The 21,929-nt window shown below is 46.3% G+C and overlaps 2 protein-coding genes across 8 annotated transcripts in view; both read right to left on the bottom strand.

Annotated features, from left to right (window-relative positions):
- The window catches only part of PHF20 (PHD finger protein 20), a 72,104-nt gene extending 56,847 nt beyond the window's left edge, over positions 1–15,257 (bottom strand). For 6 of the 7 annotated variants that reach the window (XM_058814497.1, XM_058814499.1, XM_058814500.1 and 3 more), the window contains exons 1-4: positions 15,212–15,257; positions 6,292–6,340; positions 4,612–4,740; positions 234–348 (exon numbers count right to left, since the gene is read on the bottom strand). In XM_058814497.1, coding sequence (XP_058670480.1) covers positions 234–316 — 83 coding nt within the window. In that variant the 5' untranslated portion in view covers positions 317–348; positions 4,612–4,740; positions 6,292–6,340; positions 15,212–15,257. Of the gene's footprint in view, positions 1–233; positions 349–4,611; positions 4,741–6,291; positions 6,341–15,211 lie in introns of those variants that run through there. The other variant, XM_058814498.1, reaches the window with a different exon arrangement.
- On the bottom strand, positions 15,237–15,713 carry LOC131564521 (basic proline-rich protein-like). Its single transcript, XM_058814976.1, has one exon. It carries the CDS (start codon positions 15,711–15,713, stop codon positions 15,237–15,239), a length of 477 nt encoding a protein of 158 aa, XP_058670959.1.
- Between the last annotated feature and the right edge of the window lie 6,216 nt (positions 15,714–21,929).

Genomic DNA, 21,929 nt, shown 5'->3' with positions numbered 1-21,929 from the left:
CAACTAGATTTAGGAGCAGTCCTATTTCCAGATACAACACCAGTACACTTCTGGAAGGCCAGCACAACATACCAGCATCTATTGCCCATCTCAATCACTGGTATATAAACTTCTATAAATTAACTACTTTCCTACAAACCAATAACTACAACTCTAAATATTGAATCAATACAAAATGTTATAGATAGTAAAGACTTAAAATTAATATAAGATGAATGGTTTTAAAAATATACCAGTTTTTTAATCTGTCACGGGCTTCCAACTGGGCTCCCACCTCAAAGTTGATCCCTCTTCTATTCGGAGGATGTTTTGTCATTTTGTAATATCAACACTGCTGATTTTATTCCCCTGAAAAATGCAATTAAATATCAATCACTAATCAAGACATACACAAAATAAGCTTATGCACTATAATTCCCAGAAGCCAGATGTTAAGGAACTGCTGTAATTTTGGTTTGCAGAAAGCAAGGGGGCAATTATCTTTTTAACAAGGGTTCCCAAGTGACAGTCTGCAGAAGGATTCCAAAAGTATGTTCAAAATGGCAGCTACGGGACCATGAAAGAGTGAAGCTCAGCCTCTGTCCATTGGTCCAAGTTCCAGGTCAATTAAGAACCACACAATCCAGGGTTTATTCACAAATGAGACGGAAGTTTCGTAATGTTTTCTGCCCCCCTCTCCACTTTGATGAAAACCAGCAATCCAGTAAACAGGAAGTGGGCAAAACAAACACAATGACAATCTGTCAACAGCTACCACATTAGCGATACTCTCAAACACTATGTCACCTCATCACTAGAAGTGCAATAAAGTTCAAAGACATTAGAAATATGTAGTTTTTTTAAACCCAATTTTAGAAGACTCTCTATACACCTTGCATATTTGCATTGTTTTTGTCCAACTTCTTCTCTGCTTTAACCAGAATATAAAAAAAGTCTTCATTAATATTTGTTTCCAACAGATAATATAAAAGTTTAAGAAATCTTTATCTCAAGGTACATATAGTGTAAAAGCCTGATCAACAGCTATTTTTCCTGATTTTTTTTGTCAGTTGTTTCCAGCAATTTTAAGATACAAATTATGATCCATTCCTGTAGTCTTCAAGTGCACAAGATCCAAAAACACAAGTAAGTCTTATTCAATATCACTGTCCTCAGAGTAAGGTTGTATCTTGAACATTCAATTAGAGGTGGACAAAATTGATTTGAGTTAAAATAAAAAACCTAGTCTTACACTACATCAAAAAGGAGACATGCACAGAAATAAGCACTAGCACTTTCGTTCACATAAGGCATAAATAGCAATGGTGTCAACTAAGCTGCATCTACAAAAACATTAACATCGTCAAGAATTCCTCTAATTTCAAGTGTGGTTCAGAAATCAAAGATCTTTATGAATATCGTAGAGCTTTTACAACAGGGAAAAGCTACTCCTTCACCACACTTTTTAGGCCAGGCCATTTGCCAAGGGCTGACCACAGAGACAGCCCAACCAGCTCCATTCAATCATCACACTGCAAAAAAACTTCTCTACCAAAGGTTCATCTGCTGCCTTCCTCTAAAACAGTGCTTTTAGACTGATCCTCACCTCTATTAAAGCAGCCTGCAAGGGTATAGGGGAAAAAATACTACTGCCTGGAAGCCTGATTCACAGCAAAAGACAAAGTATTCTAGCCACCTAGGAACTGAAAAAAATTCATCTCCTAGAGTAATATCTGATAGCAGACTGAGCTCTCACAGTATCACACTGGATCTGAATCAGCCCAGTCTTCTAACGGTTGGGGCAGAGTCTAAAACTTTTAATTGGGAAAGGAAATTAAGAAAAACTTAAGATGGATGGGGTTTTACAGTTTATGTTGCATCACAATGTAGAATTTGAAAAAAAGCAAAAGGCAGCAAGTGCAAAGCTATACCTGAAGAGGTTTATCCCCTGACACCTCAAATAGCCACTATTTCCTTTGCAGATTTACATTATTAAAATATCCCTTTCTCACTCTAGCAAGGGAATTTCATGCCTCCAAACACTGAGCAGACATACATTTTGCTTAACACATGAAGAAATGATATCTGCAAGGTGATTCTTTCCCTAGTACGCTTATTTTTCCTTTTCTCTGAGGAGGGACATGCAAAGCCAACCCAGAGGCACTCTCAGTGCATTATTTCAGCTTCCCACAGTGGTTCTCCTCAGTAAGAGCTGCCATATGGATGAAAGGGACTCAATCTCAGCTCACCTCCATGGGGCTGGAGAGGAACATACACATCTGCTGACTTCAGTAACAGGATCACATGCATTAGGGCTTCCATAAACACATTCATTTTGGCACAGAAGGTCTTACTATGGTTTCATTCAAATATTTTAAAAATACGAGTATCACAGCTAATAGGAAATGTGAAGAAAACAGTCAGAGCCATTTAATCAGTTAGAGAGGCAGCACATTCCATGAAAATCTGAATGCAGCTAGTCATAGTCAGCTAACACCAACATTAGTTAAAGCACACACACACTGCACTTCACTAACCCGGCTAAGCTTGTTAGAAAGCAGAAGGTCACAAAATTGAAAGAGAGAAAAAATTCTGTGAGCAAAAATCTCTTATCATTGGCCCCTCCTCCCCAAGTCTTCATTTCTCTCCCCTCCAAAGTTACAAAACTTGGGCTGCTTTGGGTTCTCTCTCATATCCTACCACTGGCTTGGACTGTGGTCCTGCTCCTCAGACCATGAAAGCAGGCTGGCTTTTCCATTTACAGCCAATTTCAGGAATAGTTTCCTCAAGCAGATGTATACTTGGCAGAACATTACATGAGATAAATTACTCAGCAGAAGGCCTCAACCATTTTACCCCAAAATATCCAGCCTTAGAGTGACACTGAAACCATGAGACAACTTTTACTGAGAACCATGACATGGCTCTGCACAAACTAGGCCAAGAGGCAGGGCCAAAATATGCTTCACCAGCATGATCATGACCATACTGATAACTTCACATCTCAGAAAGCAAGCACTCAACACAGGGGCTTGCCTGCTTTCAGGTTTTATGTTTCTGCCCCTGTCCTCTCCAGCAAAGACTGCTTTAAAACCTTGAACTACATTAAAACAGCTTGTCCACAAACAACCCCAGATTGATGACACATTCATAGCTACAACTTGGAAATAAGAATATTTTGCCAGAATATCTCCCTTAAAATTTTCTTCACCAGAAAATAATGTCTTACTTCTCTATGAAGATCAGATCAGATCTGTTTCAGGATCAGGATTTAGGTAAGTCACTACTTCCAAAACAAAATGTTCCTAAATCTGTGTTATTGAAATACATGTTATTTAAAAGACACAGTCTTTTCTTCTCCATTAAAGTCATCATAAGATAATATAACTTTTAAAGACTATTCAAAACTAATTTAACTTTTCAAGACTAATCAGACAGATATCCGTGACAAAGGTACACTTATCTCAGGGCAATGCAGAGGAAAATACATTAATATTGATCCCTTCAGGGATCAGAGTTTTTGACTCCTAAAACAAGCTTTCTGCTCTGCTAACAGTGCATGTCCTGTACAACTTCACCTGTAGCTGTTCTTACTCTCTCCAGAGACCCAAACCTGGCATAACACCAAGGTCTAACAGAAGTGGACTCCTCTGGCAACTGAAAATCTGCTTCATATTATCAGAGCAAACCCAAGCAGTTATGGCAAACTTGCACTAATAACAGCCTCTCCTGTTTCCTCTGTGGAAACTGCAAAATCACTGCAGCTGTCGTTTTCCAAACGACACCTACCCTGGCAAAACTATTTTCCAAATCCCCATGGAGTGATTAAACCATTCCTTTACAAAGTGTCATACCAAAACTCTTTCCTTAAAATCAGTCCCACTTTCAAACTTAATTCTGTCTCAGTGCTGCTTCATAAGCAGTTCTGAAGAAATACAACTCACTTCTACAACTCAGCCTATTTCCTTCATTCTTTTGTGCATCCACGCCAAACCCAAGGATTTCCCTCCCTCTGCCATAAGGATACAATAAAGAAAAAAAGAGGAACACCATAAAAAAAACCCCACAGTTCTCTGACCTGATAAAGAAGCACAATCAACTTTGACAGTCTGCATAAATATAATCCTAATTTGCACTGAGAATTTGTATTTTATTCTCGATGGGAAGCTTGCTGTCCCAGCTCCTAGGAAGCACTCAGTACCCTGGTGGTGATTCTTCAGGACTACAGGGTAAGACAGGTAATAAAAAGCACTGGCAAAACCAGGAAGTAAAAGCAACTAGCCAGAGATTGTCTGTGCTCCCTGGAGATGCAGCACAGATATTGCTGACCTGGGGTACTGCAGGCAGCACTGCCACTCCTACACAAGCAACACAAGCCTGTTTTGTTTCCTTCTAGGACAAAGCTGACTCCACAAAGCCTAAGGCTAAGTCTGACTCTGCCATCCTCTCCAGCACCACTGCTCCAAATCTGCTTGCACATCTACGTATGGAACTGCCAAGGCCTAAGTCCATTCACGTTTTGTACATGGGGTTTTTCTTACTCGTCGATGTATTCGCTTTGACCTTTTATCATCTGCACCCATGACACCAGCCTCACGTCTCCATCAGTGGCAAAAATGATGAAAGCCTCACCCAGTTCACCCCCTACAGTATGCACGCCCCCATCAGGAATGGTCAGTCCAGAGAAGTTCATGGTCCCCAATACAATCGGAACAACTTGCAAGTGGATGACCACAGCCATGCTGTGCTGAAACCACACACCTGCAGATGAGAAAAGGTATGATATCAGACTGCAAAACAGTATTTACAGACACCATTTATACTATACAATCCTAATGGCATCTTATGAAGACTAAGTGGAAGTCTCACAAGCATCACTTAAAAACTGTATTGGCACTGGTAAACTGATTACAATAGACTTTTATTGCCTGCAGACAAAACACCCTCTGCCTGGCAAGTTTTGACTACAGCAGCAGTGCTACCATGCCTTACTGTGTTTTGCCCTACACATAAAAACAGATTAAAAACTCCTATACCTGCTAAACATGTTAACCCAAGAACAGCCTCTGTTCATCCAAGGATGTCTGCTCCTGCCTCAAGTTGGTTTTGTGTATCATTTCAAAGGTAGGTTACTGTTTTTGGATGTGACCGTAAGTTTCAGATTATGTCCTTCACAACAGTGTTTCAAACCACAATGCTTAGATCTTCAGGCAAGAAGGATTTAAACAAGAAAGATTTAAACTAGATAGGAAGACCCGACACTGCAACAAATTTCAAGGAGTACTGCATCACACCCCTTCTTCTATCCAAAAGACACATTTCAAACACGACACAGGACTATATGCAGTTCCTATTTGCACAATATAACATCCTCAACTACATATTCACCAGCACTTACTTGGTTTAAAAGCTTCCCAGATTCAATTAACAACTACACAGGTGAACTCTGAGCCACATGAAACAGAAACTGGATCCTGAACTAATCATCTCTGTAACAAGAATGCTGAACGGCTCATTCCTCACCACTGACATTCCCTCAAACTGTAAGACTTGAGTACTTGATTTCAGTCTCCTACTTTTTCTCCAGTTTATACAAGTAGATTAGGAGAACTGACCAGTAAAAATCTACATTTGCCCTTCTCCTCAGCCAGAACCAAGACCATCCCAAAGTACTCGGTGACAAAACTGAAAAGGTGTTACACGAATGAGTCTCTGAACAAGATCCTCACTTCCTGAGATTACAGAGCCTAGAGAACGTCATTTTCATCCCCTCGGCAACACCTCATGTAACTGTGCTGTCAGTTTCAACTGGTGCTGAGACTGGGACAGACCAACATGGAAGCAGAAATTAGGAATATAAGCAATTCAACAGAAAAAAAGAATATTTCTATAATGAAATCTATTTGAATTACCAAGTGCAATTAAAGAAATAAATAGTCATTACTGAAAACAATTATTTTCAGTCATTTGATCGTGTCCTATGTTCTGGTTTCTTTTCCTGTAAACACTAAAGAAAAAAAACAAGCACCTAAGCACTGAACAAACAGGAAGTAATTGGAAAAAGGTTTAAGTCACATAAAATAAATCAAGTTTTTCCTAAATAAAGCAATATTAACGTAAACCTACTTTAATGAGGCTGTTTATTTTCAGTTTAAGGAAAAAATGGCAGCCTTTAAGAATACAAGAATTCAATGCAGATAAGTCTTGCAGAAGCTCTGTGGATAGTATTTAAGTAAAACCTGAATTTTAAAGCAAAATTCAAAAGCTAAAGGAAAAGCCACAATTAAAAAAAGGACCTATGCTTATACTCACCAAGAAACTTGTTTATGTTGCTGCAAACATTCCAACCAGTGCTGTGTAGCTACAGGAAAGGAAAAACAAAAACATGTGAATTCTGAGACTAAAAGTAGTTCAGAGTTCAAAAAAATATTCTCTCTACAGTCAACAGTAGCTGCATAATAGAATAACACCTCTAGAACAAAAATTTAATCTGAAAATATTTCAGTACAGGTCAGCAGGCTCTGTGATCCAAATTAGAGAGACTCTTAAGAGACCCTGATGCACAGACATTCTCTCTGCATATCCACATCATATTTCTCCATCATTTATCTGTTGTCAACTAAAAGTCACCAGTAACTTTATCATTACTCCTACTTTAGTGCAGTATTAACTAACTACACACTAAGTAAGCAGTCCAATCCTGTCAATGAAGACATACTCAACTGGATAATCTACATTCACCACATGGCAGAAGGAGCTGTGTTTTGCTAATACAAGAACAAACTACAAGAGTTTCCCAGAATTGCTTCTTCATCCACAAATCTAATTCTTGTCAATACATGTAGGCTTCCTCATACTGCAGAAGTGGGAAAGACAGCCATTTGAATTGTTTCCAGAAGCCCAATTTAGGCTGCAGATTTGGCACTGCAATGACACTGCTCCCAGTTTCTACCTGAACTGAAGCTGCATAGAACCTATTGTGGTTTAGGCATAGTACTCCTCCATCAAGTGTTCCCACTGAAAGGAGAATTACAGCACAAAAGGTAAAGATCATTGGTTGAGATAAGAACAGTTTAATGAAAACAGCAATAAGATAAGAAAATGAACTGTAAAAGTAATGGTATTAAAAAGTGTACAAGAGAGGCAAGCAATACACACGTGAATGCTCAGTGCAGAGCCTGACTTAACCTGACCACACCTAAACCACCCCAACCTGGAAGGGACCCCTTTCCCCGGTGCCCAGAAAATGCTGTGAGGAGGCACAGAATTTCAGAAGAGGTCAGCAGGCTGCTGCAGTCCAAACTAGAGAGTTGCTTAAGAGGCCCTTACAAACACACAGACACCCCTCTGCATATCCACATCAGATTCTAGCCACACCCTCTTCTGGCTATTGGGACATTATCCATCCCTTATTCTGTACCACATACATCATGTCCAAATCCTACCCGTTTCCAACTACACACATACACACACACAAAGATATATACACACAGACATAGGTATCTACAAAAGCACGGGTATCATTTCCATCATTAATGGCTGTCCCTCCAAGATGTCTGTTGAGTTGATTTAGTCCAAGACTGTGGATTCCATCCATCATAGAGGTCTTCTAGGGCAAGAGGGTGGCAAACTGCATCAGGAATTCACAACTGGTATATCTGGAGCAGTCTACACACCTTGTCAACTGCAGTTATGGCACACAGTGGCACTATTATTCACCAACCAATATTATACAATTCAACATTACAGACTCTTCTCACCCAAAAATCAAGTCCCTTTGAGGTATGCATCATGTTCCCTTGTCCCTCTGCATTACCCACAAAGAGCACCCAGGTCCTTGAGCAAAACCAATCCGCCAAATGTGCTTGCCTTTGTCTGAGGTAGGACTAACCCAAACTGTCTTCCCTAATATATTCCTCATAATCTACCCCTGATGGGGACCATACCCCATTCTACAGAATGTGGAGGCTTTGATTGTAAAGTGCCAGCTTGACTGGCACTTCAAGTGTTAACTAACCAGGTGGCTTTTGCTATGTGTAGATGTTTATGTCTGATGGTTCCCCACCCATTACTTTCAATATGGTTGTTAACAGTCCATTATGCTGCTCAATTTTTCCAGAGACTGCATATTAAGGAATAAGATACACCCACTCAATCCCATAGTATCTGGCTCAGATGTCTGTGAGGCTGTTGTCTGACTCTATTCTTTCTGGAGTGCCATGCTGACAGAGTACTTGTTTCTCAAGGTCCAGATGGTGTTCTGGGCAGTGCTGTGAGGCATGGGGTAGGTCCAACCATCCAGTGGTGCCTTCCACCACCATCAGCACATAACATTTGCCTTGGTGAGTCTGCAGGAGTGTGATGTAATTAATCTGCCAGGCCTCCCTATATTTATATTTTGACCATTGCCCCCCCCCATACCACAGGGGTTTTACCCACTTGGCCCAGCTTGACCGCAGTACACATTTCACAGCCATGGATAACCTGGAGGTGGTATCCATGGTTAAGTCCACCCCACAGCCATGAGCCCATCTGTAATGTTGCATCTCTTTCCAGATGACACAAGGTGTCACGGGCCGCCCAAGACAGAAAAAATTCACCTGAGGCAATTTAACCTTGGCAGCCTGATCCACCCGTTCATTGTTGCAATACTCCTCAGTAGCCCAACTCTTGGGTATGTGTGCATCTCCACAACGCACTTTTACAGTCAATTTCTCTAGCCAGGCAGCCACACTTCAGTAGCCCAGATGGGTTTCCCTCTGCACTACAAACTGGTCTTTTTTCACTGGTCCAGCCCCCCTCCCCCCAGTATTTGCCACCATCCACAAACCAATGCAGAGGTAGGATATTCACCATTTCTCTCATTCAGCAATATTTGAGGACAGCTGGATGGCTTTCAGCTCTGCAAGGACCACCTTGTCCTTCAATAGCTTCTGCAACTCACTGTGTAAGACTCCAAATGGCAGCTTTCCATCTCCAATTTGTCCCTATGGTATGACAGGAAGCAGCAGTGAAGAGAGCATCAGTTTTCATTTTCTGGTAGCTGATTATATGGTGGAGTCTCCTTAGCATGGTGGCACCTTTTCCTCCTCCTCTTCTGATGGTACGGATATTTTTGCCTTCGTGCCACTGTGATTATTTCCAAGATCCCTGGGTGATTGGGGTTTCCTATTTGAGCTCACTGCATGGTCAGAGCCATTCACTTATTCCATGTGGTGTCAGGGGCATGATGTTTAGAAGGGAATTTCCCTTGGACATCCAGTCCAGCACTGTCAGTCTGAGTGCCAGGAAGCGCTGTGCTTCAGTGTCAATCACTTCTGAGGCCGTGCCAACCCCTTCATAACCTGTCAAGATCTCTTCTTCAGTTGGGGTGTAACAGGCCTCAGATCCCCTTTATCAGCAAATCCAGAACCTCAGGGATTGTCTTCAAGTCTCCATGGGTACTTTTTGTCAGAGACACCAGGAAGGACCATGCTTCCCAGCTGCAATATAGAGCATATTTTTCACATCTTATCCTGGCCTGAGTGGCCCAAAGGCTGCTGCACAATCTTCTGTTGAGTTTGTCCAAAACTTGTTGTTGTTTAGAATTCCACCTAAAATTGTTGCTCTCCCGTGTCACATGACAGAGAGCGCTTACAATCTTGACTCTCTTATGGAATATACATCCTGCAAAAACCCACAGTTCCTAAGAAAGTCTGTGTTTCCTTCTTGCTGTCTGGACACATTACTTTGATGACCACATCCACCAGACTCTCAAAACATCCATCCTGCCATTTTACTCCTAGGAACTTAATTTTTTGGGCAAGTCCTTGATCGTGGCAAAAAACAGCCTTTGGGAGGATTTAGATTATTTTCTCCCCTTTCTCAAAAGCCTCCCCTGCAGTGTTGCCCCCATACAACAATGTCATCAATGTACTGCAAGTGTCCTGGAACCTCACCCTTTTCCAGTACAGCCTATATCAGTCCATGGCAAATGGTAAGACTGCTTCCACCTCTGGGGCAGCTGCTTCTAGGTGTACTGGATGCCATTCCATGTAAAAACTAACAGGGGCCTGCACTCTGCTGCTTAAGGAATGGAGAAAAACACACTGGCAATCTCAATGGTGGCACCACTTTGCTGCCCTGGGACTTCAGGTCATACTGAAGTTCCAGCATATCTGGCACAGTAGCACTCCGTGATGGTGCAATGGTGGTGTGACTTCATTCAGGCCAAAATACTTCACTGGCAGTGTCCACTCTCCATTGCACCCATGCACTGGCCAATTAGGACTACAGCACATTTCCTCCTTGCTCGAGTCTTTCAAGTCCGTCCAGAGTCTTGGACAGTTCACAGCCACAGGTCAGTCAGGAGGAAAAAGATGATCTCAAATTGCTGAATCAGGCAGTCACCCGGAGCACTTCTTGTGCTCCTTCCTTCATTGACATCAATGTCAATGCCCTGGTGTGTGACAATGGCATATTCCATCCAAACTTCTGCCACATGGATTGTTGTGAAAAACTAGAGAAAATTATTACTGGCTCAAATCAACTGAAGGGGAGGGGGCAGTTATGTGGAAAGTGGGAGGTGCACTGCTCCATTCCACAACCCACCTCCAGGAACCTCTAGTCCAGCCCAGAATGATTGTCAGGCACTGTCACACTGAAAGGAATGCCTCACACCACATGCCTGCAGCCTCAATCTAGCTCCAGAAATAACCAGAAGTCCCACCTGGGAAGCATAGCCACAGGAGACCAGAGCAGGTAAAACCCACTGCTTTAAGATGCATGTGGTAACTTTCCTATCATCCCTGGAGTTTAGGATAGCTGAGATTGCACTTGGATCAAAGATGGTAGCTGTATCTTGGTTTTCTCTCTTTTTCACTCCTAACTTCCCCTTCTTGGAATATGGGTAATATAAGGTTGGATGGGTGGAATTTGCTAAGTGAAAGGCTTTATTCCAATTGACTGTTTTGTTTTAAATTTTGCTAAATTCCTGCTCTGCTAAAGTTTGCCATTTAGATTTGGTTTTTCACCCTCCTGAGAATGTTGCAGCATTTCTCTTGTGTGCTCACCTCAGGGAAAAGTAGTACCTTCTTTAAAGAAACTTGCCAAGTGAGTTCAGGGGCTCAACATTTATGTACTCTGGACCTCATCTGCATTGACAGGGGGTTGCTCGTTATTTGAATCCTAATAGATTACCCCCAGCACAGCTGATTCTCTTGGGTAGTGGATACCTTTCTCTATGGTGGTCCACCTTCTTGCACTATAACATCATCCTTGAGAGAGGACCTTTCCTTCACACTTGACAGGAGTTGCCTCCAGAGGCTAAATGTTTGTCCTCTTCCTGCTCTCCCAGTCACTGCCTGCATCACAGGAGAGGGATCCCAGTTACCTGGCTAAATTACCACCCAGCACTGCACCCATCAGCTGCAATATCCCAGCTTGGAGGCTGCTCTGGGTGTTCCAGCAGCACAGTACACTCTTACAGCAGGATGCTGAAGCTAAGATTTTATCACCAAGCATCAACATGAATTTTAGCTATCAGATGAAAAAATTATGACCGAAAATGGAAGGAGCAAATCAGAAAGCACAAAAATTATCTGGTTACAGTACCTGCAGCAGTAACTGGACTTAGGAATTTTTACTCCTAGAAGAAATCTACCTGTAAAACTATTCATTAAAAAAAAGTCTGAAAAACATTTTTCACAGATAATTTGCAACACTGGCTAGTGAAAATCCCAGCGGTCACCACTTCCACCCAGTCAGTACACAGTGTCCTGACTCCTAGACACAGCATTCTGTTTCACTGCTTCTTGCCTTGACAGAACCAAATCTACCCTACCTGTTGATAAAGAAGAGGATATTTTCAAGACATCCAAATAAAGGAAAATTTTCCAAGTTATATTGCCATAAGTACTGATAAAAAATTACGTCTTTATTTAAGGTAATTAATTAAGCAGAAAGATCATCTGTGCACAAGTCACCCTGTAAGAAGGATGCAACTTGCCTATTTGTTTTAAAAGAAAAGAAAGGGGTGCATTTCAAGGCTACTTGCAGACTTGTCTCCCAGCTGAGATGAAAGGACAGAAGGAAAACAAAAAAACTCTTAAGTGCCTATTTCTGCAAGCCTGGTAACAGCAACAAAAGACAGCTGCAGCACAGGGAAATGACTGATACAAACACACAGCATCTTGGAACAAAAAAAGCCATTAGCAAACTACAGTATAGGGAAGAGGCAATTCCAGCCTGGTGTACTCACAACCTCTGCTATGCCAACACATGCTTTTAAAACTAACAAAAATTCTAACTCCAACCCTACCAATAGCACTCTGCATCGCTGACGCACAGGTCTAGGCTAAGGATGCTCAGCTCTGCATCTGGAGCACAGAGGTGTTGAAGACAGTTTCCTTACTCAACGACTCTGTGGAACAAGAGGATATTCTCCAATTCCTTGGGAAAGAAGTGCTGATTTTAAGCAGCAGAAATGTGAGTCAATTGATGCTAACTTCATATGAAAAAATCCAAAACAAACAAAAACAATCAAGTCCACAAAACAACAAAAAACAAGAATCAAGCCCACAAAACAAAACCCCCACATAATAAGCAACAGTGCTTCCTCTCTTTTCATTAATACAGGCAGCCAAGCTGAAGACATGTTTTCCTTTCTAATCAATTTCTTTAAGAACTCCATTCCAGGCAGATTTATGAAAAAATAAGGCAGACCATAGCTGCCTACACTTAAATAAGGCTGGTTGAAAGTTCTCAAGCCCAGTAAAAAGTCACACAAGCATGTCAACAAACTAACATGCCTCCAAAAGGAGTGTTTATATTCCAATATTATTATCTGCAGCTAGTCACCATAGACACAGTATACACCCATGCATTCATCATCATTTAAGCCTGGTGTTTGCAGTCACAAAAATATTGGAATGCCAGTAGTTCTGAAAGGTTTTTAGAAATATACAGGCCATGTAGCTACTGGTATTTGTATTTGGACAGCAAGGACAAACCAAGAGTTCCAAACCACCATTTTTCACCTGAAGAAAGTATTTTCCTGCAGGAAGTACAAGCAGTCAAAACAAACCTGTAGGCAAGCAAGGAACAGAAGTACGAAGTATGAAGACAAGGAATTAACTGAAGCAAAAAAGGAGGACTTACTCAAACATACAATGAACTCAGCACCTCACAACACTTTTCAGTATGATGCACCTGTCCAAAGGACTGCTCTTTTTAAGATTTAAAAAAAAACCCACTGTAACCATGCAACTAGACAACCATCAAGAGTACAGTTTAAATACTGACAACAACCACTTGTAGGGCTGAGCAATAAATCCTTCCCCTGTTCCACGTACATTCTTTAGCTCAGCTCACAATGCAAGTGTTCACACATGCACAGGACCACGGTCACATAGGCAAGAGAGCTAGTGTCAGCCTGTCAGCTGACAAATTACAGCTACAGACAATACCTATCTTCTGCAGATACAGTTATAAATAAAATGTGCAGTTCGAGAGAATTTATCATCCCCTACTATTAAATTAGGGATTGTGCTCTCCTTTCCTGGCCAAGAGGGAGAATTTAAGTCAATATCGTTGCCTAGGTCATGCAAGAATTACAGGAGCAAAAGCAAGTGCTACAGAGAGCTTTGCCAATTAAAGGTATGAATAAATTACATGCTTCTTACATTTCAGTCAAGGCAGCACCGTTATGAACAATTAATACTCTAGCCTCATTCCCAACTTGACCTTAAAATTACAGGCAAACAGATTTTACTCTCAGCCTGCTCAAGTAAAATTTTATTTCCATTGAGGAGACATCCACCAAGTTACCAGCAAGAGCATAAACTACCGAACTCTTCCACAAGCTGACTTAGCATGCATTCAAATAACATACATTCACCTAAGTCACCTCCCTTTATTACTATGAAAGTTTAGAAGTCACAAAAATTAAAACAGAGAATTATGATATGACTGATCTTTGCTTAAGCCTTCTTGCTTGACCTTTTTTTTCAAAACTGGTTCTGCAAAAGGATTCATAACACATTATAGAAAATTAAATGAACCCAGGTCAAAAGCATTAGTTACAGAGATGCTCCATTACTAAGTGCTGTACAGATACTTACAAAAGGTTTTTCAAGTCACCCCCACTGCTTTACCATTTTGTTTAATTCCCTACTGCATACAACACAACAAAATTCTGTAGCCTAGTGACATTTATTTTACTTAACTAGGACTCATCAACTTTCAGATATCTCTCCTGGTTTAAGTATTTAGGCTAGAAACAACAGCCTGGGACTACAGAAACATCTCTGGTACCCAGATTTTAAGCCAGTAAAGGAGATAAAATGGTTTCCCGAAACTGTACCTGTTTAGATTAACTAAACCCTGGAATGGCTACAGATTACCAACTGGTGCAAAAATCCACTTTGCTGGCAATAAGCCGTATCTGAACACAGACCTGCCAGGAAGAACACCCCAGTGCCTCCCAACCGTACGCATTACATAGGCTCGACATGAGGCAACTTTGGGGTTAGTGAAAATATCCACCGTAATTTCTGTTCTTTTAAAATTGTTTAAAGGGACAGAGTGTAGCGCGATAAAGAAATGCTCTAGATTTAATGGGACAGGAAAGGAACGGAAGCCTGCCCTTGCCGCGCTGAACATCTGGCAGGGCAAGTACCTGCTCAGCGCGGGTTCGCCACTCGCGGATCCGGGTGACGAACAGCCGCCCCGCCGAGCGCCCCCGGAATCCAGAGCCGCCGGGCCCTGCACGTCCCGCTCCCCGCCGCACCCGGCCCGCCGGGCGCCGCTCCGGACCCGTCAAATCCCCGCCTCGGGCTCCGGCACAGCCCCCGCCATGCGGCCCGTGCCACGGCTCGGGCCCCGGCGCCACCGCAAGGTCACTCGGCCGCTCCCGCCGGACGGGCCAGCGGCGCCTGCGTTCGGCCCGCACCGACTCACCTGCCCGCGCAGCTCCGCGGGCCGGCGTGCGCGGGCGGCGACAGGGAGTCAGGGACGGCGGAGCGGCCGGGGCCGGCCCGAGCCGCGGGCCTCAGCGCGCCGGGCTGCGGCGAGGCGGGAGCGGCCCCGCTCGGCGCCCCGGGGCTGCAGGCGGGAGGCGCCGCCCGGCCCGGCCCTTTGTGCGCGGGAACGCGTCCGCCCGGCCTCCCTCCCCGCGTCTCCCCACCGCGCCGCGGGCCCGCAGCGCCGGATCAGGCAGGCGGCCCGGCCTGCCCGGGCGCCGCCGCGCTCTTACCGAGGGATCTGTACGGGAAAAAGGGTTAGAACGGAGCCACCCCCACCGGGCCCGCGGCGCGCCGAGCCCCGCGCACCAACCGCAGCCGCACAAAATGGCCGCCGCGATGCGGCGCCGCTGGGGGGGGGGGGGGGCGCGCGGAAGGCCCGCCCACTCCGGCCGGAGGGCGCGCGCAGAGGGCGGGGCCGGGCAGGGAGCCGAGCGGGGCCGGGCCCCGGGGCGGGCCGTGCTGCCGGGGCGGGGGCGGCGCGGCGGGGGCTCGGCTCTCAGCGGGGCGCAGCCGCAGTGCCCTGCCGGGAGCGGGGAGGCTGCGGTCGCACGGCCGTGAAATAGCGGGCAGAGTTGGCGGCCTGCTCCCTTCAGCCTTCCTTGAGGCGGATGTCGGGATGCGGGCGCTCCTGCGCACACCCGCCCGTGGCTGTCGCAGCCACCGCCGACTCGGCTCGGTGCCCTCACTGCTGCCCCATGGGCCGGGAGGCGGGTGGGCCTGAGTAGTGCCCATCCGAGGGCATCGTCACTGTTCCTCAGCCGTGGTCACCCTCTGGTACAGTCAGAAGACTGTGGGTTCAGCTATAGATAACAGAGTTGTTCAGAGGCAAATTAATTTCATTTTCTTTTTTTGGTACTTTTATGCTGGGTTAAAGCCCAAACCAGATTGACATAGAAGAGCAAAAATCTGTGTATGCTGGAATTGGGTGGATAAATTCTCCCTGGTTCAGGTCTGTTTCCTAGGATAATCCTTGAAATTCTGCTCAGAGGCCACAGACCAGCAGAGGGTTGCTGCCTGTCAGGTTTTGTGACTAAAGGAGTAACTGCTGTGGCCGAGGTGTCCACACAGCACCGGATGCTTTTGGGCTTCAGAGGAAGACACAACATGGCCCAAGGGCTTTTCCCTTCTGCCTTCTTCCTCCTCCAGTTGCAGGAACTGCTGTTGCTACACAAATCTGGCTCCTTCTTTGACATCAGCCTCAGCCCAGTTCCACGAGCATCGCAGGACCCAGGGAGCACAAAGGATGGTTTGAAGCAGAGTGTCCCCATCACTGTACAGCAGTGGGTGCTAGTGCTTTTCTGACAGAGCCTGTGAACTGTGTGTGCTGGGAATCTGTGGAAGCAGAGTGGCTTGCTAAAAGTATTGCAACAGGGAGGAAAAAAAGGTTGAAAATACGGTTTTCAGATTTGTATTTTAACCTGAATATTTCAGAAGTGGTCTAAACATTGCAGGTGACTAGAAGAGAAAAAAAATTGCAGAAAGAATTAAAATAGAAAAGAACTGGAAAATAACCCTTAAGTTTTGAGATAAATAGAAAATTATTTTATTTTACCAAAAGATCAGCATAGTGTTTATGTAATGGGTTTTTTGACAGCACTGTATTTCATTCTGGAGTTTCATCACTTAAAAAAACCTACAGGCTCATAGCACACCTGCCCTGAGAACCACTTCCTTCTCCAAAATAGGTCTTCCTAGATCCCACTGGACTCCTTTGCTTTGCTGTTCCCACGGAGAGCACATGGCCCTTGGTAGTTCAGGGATGTGTCTGTGCCAATTTGTGACCTTTCTCCTTTTTCACTGTCTAGGGGTCCAGCTTCTCTGATGTTAGTGTCCATGGTTAAAATGATCATGAGTGCTCAGACATTTGCCAAACTTGCCTGGTGTGGGTGGCCATGGAGTGGCAGCCCTTCCCAGGGAACAGGAACTCCTCCACAGACCTGGCTGGTCCCTGCCTGCTCTGGTGCAGGTTGCAGACAGACCGTGATTGGATCAGTTGGATATATTTGGGTCCAGAGCTTCCTCTCACATAGAGGAAAGCAGTAAATGTGGACAAACCAAGCTTTTTGGCCTAGGAAGGAGCCCAAACTGGTGAGAACAGAGGCAGGCAGCACTACTTTCCTCTGTCCCCTTCATCCATCAGGCCCGGCCAAGATTTTAGGCAGAGACTTCCTTGCTCCCACCCTTGCTGAGCTGCTGCAGTTTTGCACTGTGAACTTCAGAGGATTTCTCTGCAGGGATGTCACCGTGCTGGGAATATCTTAGTCCATGCCAGCTGAATGTGGTATGGGGCTCACGGCCCCGGGGGCTGAGCAGGACCTGGGGCACAGGGAAGCTGGGGCACAGCCGATGCTGCTCCTCCCCTGGCCAAGATGGAGAAGAGCTGCAGCTGGAGCGTGTGCCAGAAACAGCTTTGGGAGCCCAGGAACACCATCCCTGGGCTGCACCCCTCGCTGTTTCCCGAGAGCCCCGTGGGGATCAATCACTGCATCTCCAACAGATTGCTCTGCCTGTCTTCGCCTTTGTGCGAAGAGCGAGGCTGGCAGGGCTCTGCAGTGTAAAAGCTGCCCCTAGGAACCAGACAGGCTGGAGGAACGGGCACCAGAGATCTCACCAAATCCAGCCAAGAAGGGGTAGGAAGTGAGAGCAAACGGGGACAGCAGAAGCCAGGGCAGGAGAGACTGGGAAGGTGGCAGAAGGGTGTCTGGGCTGAATGGGAGCCTGCTGAAAGAGGAGGAGAGGGATTTCTCTCAGCCTCTATTTCTCTACTGTTTCTCAAAATGTGAACCAGGAATTAGATGTTGCCAGGGATGGGCCAAATATCCAGTTTACTGCAATTTCCCCAGTTGTGGCTGCTTGGCCATGACAGGGAAGAAGCCCTAAAAAGGGAAAGAGGGGAAAAGCAGAACCTAAACTGCACCCCTTTGGTGGGGCAATTTCTCCCATCCCTTCCTGTTGGTGAGGAAGCTTTGCCACACAGAATGACAGGACAGGGGAGGGGGAAGGGGCGTGTGGACAGGACAGGAGCTCTCAGAGCTGGGTCACAGGGAGGGGGTGGCTCACAGGGCTGCCCAAAGGAGTCTCCGGGCGCACCAACCTCCCCCGAGGCGTGGTGGGCAGATTCTGTGTGACACAGTGTCAGCACATGATGTGACAATGCACTGATGTGACATCACCATGATGTAACAATGCCCTTAATGCCCTTGGCTATATTTAGCAAAGAGGCAGCTGCTGTGTCTCTGGAGCAAGAGTAAGAGTGGGATCACAACACCATGAGAGGTCTTGGCAAGAGCTGTGGAGCACCGTCCCACTGCTGGTGTCCTGCCAAAAGGCAGAGGCACTGCTGAGTGCCCTGGGAATCAGGGGGGAGGTGACCACTGGGCCAATATAGAGGGCTCTGCTGGGGAGCCTGGGACATGGCATGATGCTCTAGGGCTCCAGGACTGCCATGCAGGAGGCTTGTTGGGCAACACCTGAGTGTCTGTGTCTTCCTATCTCAGCCCCAGAAGACCACACCTGGGAGAAGGAGATACCAGGAAAATGGACCCTGAACTGCTGAACCTCCCACTCGCAGTCAAGATCCCTGTGGCACCTGGATCCAAGCCTGTCTTCTGCAGGGGAAAGCTTGGTGAAAAGGCAAAGGAAATAGAAAGGGATAGAAAATCTCTTTCATAGAGTCCCTATCATGCAAAGATTTTCTTGAGGCCACCTGCTCTACAGCAGGAGCTGCAGCCCTTCAACTGGACAGAACTGGGCAAGGGAAACTCCAGGCTCCCTGGAATACAGAGGAGAAAGAACTTGTCCATCTTTGCACTGGTTTCTGGCACTGTGCATGTGTGTGGCCGGGCCCCTGCCTTCAGCAGACAGCTGTGTGTGTCTGGGTGCCAAGGCAGCTCATTCCTCCAGCTCATCCCACAATGTCAGGCCCCCTGGGGCACTTGTGAGGGAGATTCCAACCTTCTGCTTGCCTTCTTGGCACCTTTGGAATAACTTGGCTTCCCTGCCTGGGGTATACACCCACTGTTGTCCTCCAGTTTGCGCTGCAGCTTCCCAAGATAGAGATTTTCTGGAGGTGGAGGTAGCCAACACAGCCCTTGGGCATGCCTAACCCAAGGAGACTGGCTTCATCCACTCTCCACTGGCTGCATTTGAACCTTTGAAGGTTAATTTGCGGATGGGTCTGCAGTTCTTCCTGGTGGCCTAAGATACCTATTTGCTGGTGGGGTTGTTGTGCAGTTTGTCTTTTCTCCCTTAACCCATGACAGCCCAGCCCTGTAGTCTGTCTGTGCAGGTCTCTGTGCCTACAGAAAGATGGAGAAGACCTTTACCTTTTCACAGGTACCATGTGGTACCTCTTCACTCCACTCTCCTGCCTCCTCATCCTCTGGAAACTCTCTTACAGCTCCACCGGCCGCTTCCTTGTTTCACTCTGGATGATCCCTACTGCCACCACCTCAGCCCAGCATACAACTGCCTGCATGACCCTGTCCTTCAGGACTACCACAAGCGCAAGGATGTGCTGCATTTGCTGAAGAAACGGGGCTTTGTCACCAGAGAAAACAAGGTAGGTTTGGACATCAGGCTGATCAAGAACAGCCCTCTTCAAGCAGGGCTCCCACAGCCCTTGCTGCAGCTGCTGCTGCTGCCAGAGGAAAGGGCTGTGCATTGCTGTCCCTGGGAGCAGAAGCAGCACCAACATCCTCCTGGCAAGCCCCAGTCCTGCCCTTCTCAGCCTGCCCCACGCTGCCTGTTCAGCCCTGGCTGGGGGGACAGCAGTGGCCCCAACACCAGGGTATGGGGAGAGGGCTTGGGGGCAGCTCCTCTCCCACTGGGCTCGGGTGGTTCTGGGGAAGGCCGACTGCATGGCTTGACAGTTTTGGGGGATTCTGCCCTCGTCCCTCCATAGGTGATTTGCACTGTGAAGGAGTTCAACGAGTACAGGCAGTACCTGACCAGGATCAAGCTACGGTCAGAGCAGATCTTGGCGCAGCAAAAAGTAGGCAAAGCGTTGTGTTCAGGGGCATGGGACTGTGCAGGGCGGTGCTGCTGGGCCGGGCACTGTGGTGGGGAAAGGACTCCAGGGCTGGGAGCTGAGCCAGCACAGGGAGCTGAGCTGGGCACGGGCAGCAGGGCCATGTGCAGGCACACACCGTGTTGAGGGAAACCCTTCTCCCCTGCCCTCGTGCCTGGCTAAAGCAGAGTGCTGGCCTGGGCCCTCAGGAATCCTCAGCATGCAGGGGCCGAGCAACATGACCCACAACCTGGTGTCATTTTTCAGGAAGATGTCACCTTTTTTTTTCACTTTTCACTTTTTTTTCCCTTCTGTCATCCTGGGCCCAATTTAAGCATGGCCCCAGCCTGCCAAGAATCACCAACACTTCCTGTCAGGGGAAGCTGCAGCCTCAAAAGCCTTCCAGCGTACCCAAGAGCCAAAAACTGGGGGCATGCAGAAAAGGGAGAGCAGCTCTGAACAAGGGCCAAACTTACTCCAGAGCTAAGCTGGGGCAGAAGGATGCCAGCACTGCTGCTGACTCCCAGAGGAAGCCAGATGGCACTGACAATGGCCTCTTGAATGCTATGTTTGAGCAACTAACTGCAGCACAAGCCAAGAAGCTTGAAGAGCTGGTTGAGACTGTGGTGTACAGAGTGTTTGAGAGGTTGAAGATTCCTAGGAATCAGCATGGCAGCTTTTTACAGAGGGTTGCCCAGGGAATCAGAGAAAGACTTTTAGGCCGCATGAGAGTAGAACTTTTGGATACTTCTCTAGATCACCATCAGAAAATGGAAGTGATGGCGAAAGAGCTTGTAGCAACAGTGTTGGAGATCTTGGGGGACCGTCTGGCATCCAGCACATCCAAAGCTGCTGAGGCAGGGGTGGCAGCCAAGTGGGATGACCTTGCTGGAAGAGCCACCCAAGCAGACAAATCCAAGGACACTGCAGACAGAGTACTTTCAAAGACCTCCCTTGACACACTCACCAGAGAAGTTGTTGAGAGTGTTCACTACACCTTGGAATCCTCTGTAACTTCTCAGTTTGAACAAGACACTGGTGGTGAGTACACTGAAATCCTGAAGCTTCCTGGGGGAAATGTCTTCAACAGACAAGTGCAGTCATCCCAAACATGTCCAAGGCAGGACATGGAAGCTGGACAAGGATTCCCCAGAGCATCTGAACAGCAGAGCCTGAAAGCAATGGTGAAGGAGAACTTGGAAAGAAAAAGGAGCCTTAAGTCAACAGCCTTAGCCAACACTTTGGAAATAAGGACCATGTCAAATCGGATTGCTGACTCAGTATTAGAGCGGATCAGTCAACCAGGGCCTGCAGCAGCCCTCAACAAGAACTATCAAGGGCCTGTTGCAAACCCACCCACATCCCAAGGTGGAATGGAGAGCTGTGCCACTGAGGACATTCTCCCTACCGTGGACCCATCGCCTTCCCAATAGCCCATCCCTCCAGCCCAGGCCAGAGCACAGCACCAAGCAAAGAGCCCAAAGTTCATCTGATGCAAGTGAGGTGTGTGACTGGAGAGCTGAAGAGCCCTCAGACAGCAAACACAGACCACATCCTTGTGGTGGCAATAAAGAGTTTATTTCCAAGGCCTTGTTTGTGCTTTCTTTAGCTAGACCATACTGTCTCTGGGCATTTTCCTTAGTGTAACCTGTCCTATCTTTCATTCTTCAGCCTCTGTCATGCTGAGACCAAATTTTATAGGGAATTTGAGGTAGGGAGGCCAGAAGTAGCCAGCATTTTTGTCTTGTTTAGCAAGCTTTGCTGTTGAGCAAGTGGAAGGATCAGTTTGGATCTTCTCTGCTTTCTCTGCAAAGGAGTTCAGGTGTCACCTGTAAATCCTTTATTTATGCTCAGCATGAGCAGAGTTGTGCACTCCACGACTCACTGTCAGAGAGCAGCAGGAGCTGTCATAGGACAGCTGAGCAGGAACTGAGCTGGGA

The sequence above is a fragment of the Ammospiza caudacuta genome, chromosome 15 (genome assembly GCF_027887145.1).
Source record: "Ammospiza caudacuta isolate bAmmCau1 chromosome 15, bAmmCau1.pri, whole genome shotgun sequence".
Lineage (NCBI taxonomy): Eukaryota > Metazoa > Chordata > Aves > Passeriformes > Passerellidae > Ammospiza > Ammospiza caudacuta.
The sequence above is the reverse complement of the archived record's forward strand: the minus strand, read 5'-3'. Positions and strand labels throughout refer to the sequence as shown.

Coding starts and splice junctions, on each gene's coding strand:
- LOC131564521 (XM_058814976.1), bottom strand. CDS start 15,713: ATGGGCACTACTCAGGCCCACCCGCCTCCCGGCCCATGGGGCAGCAGT.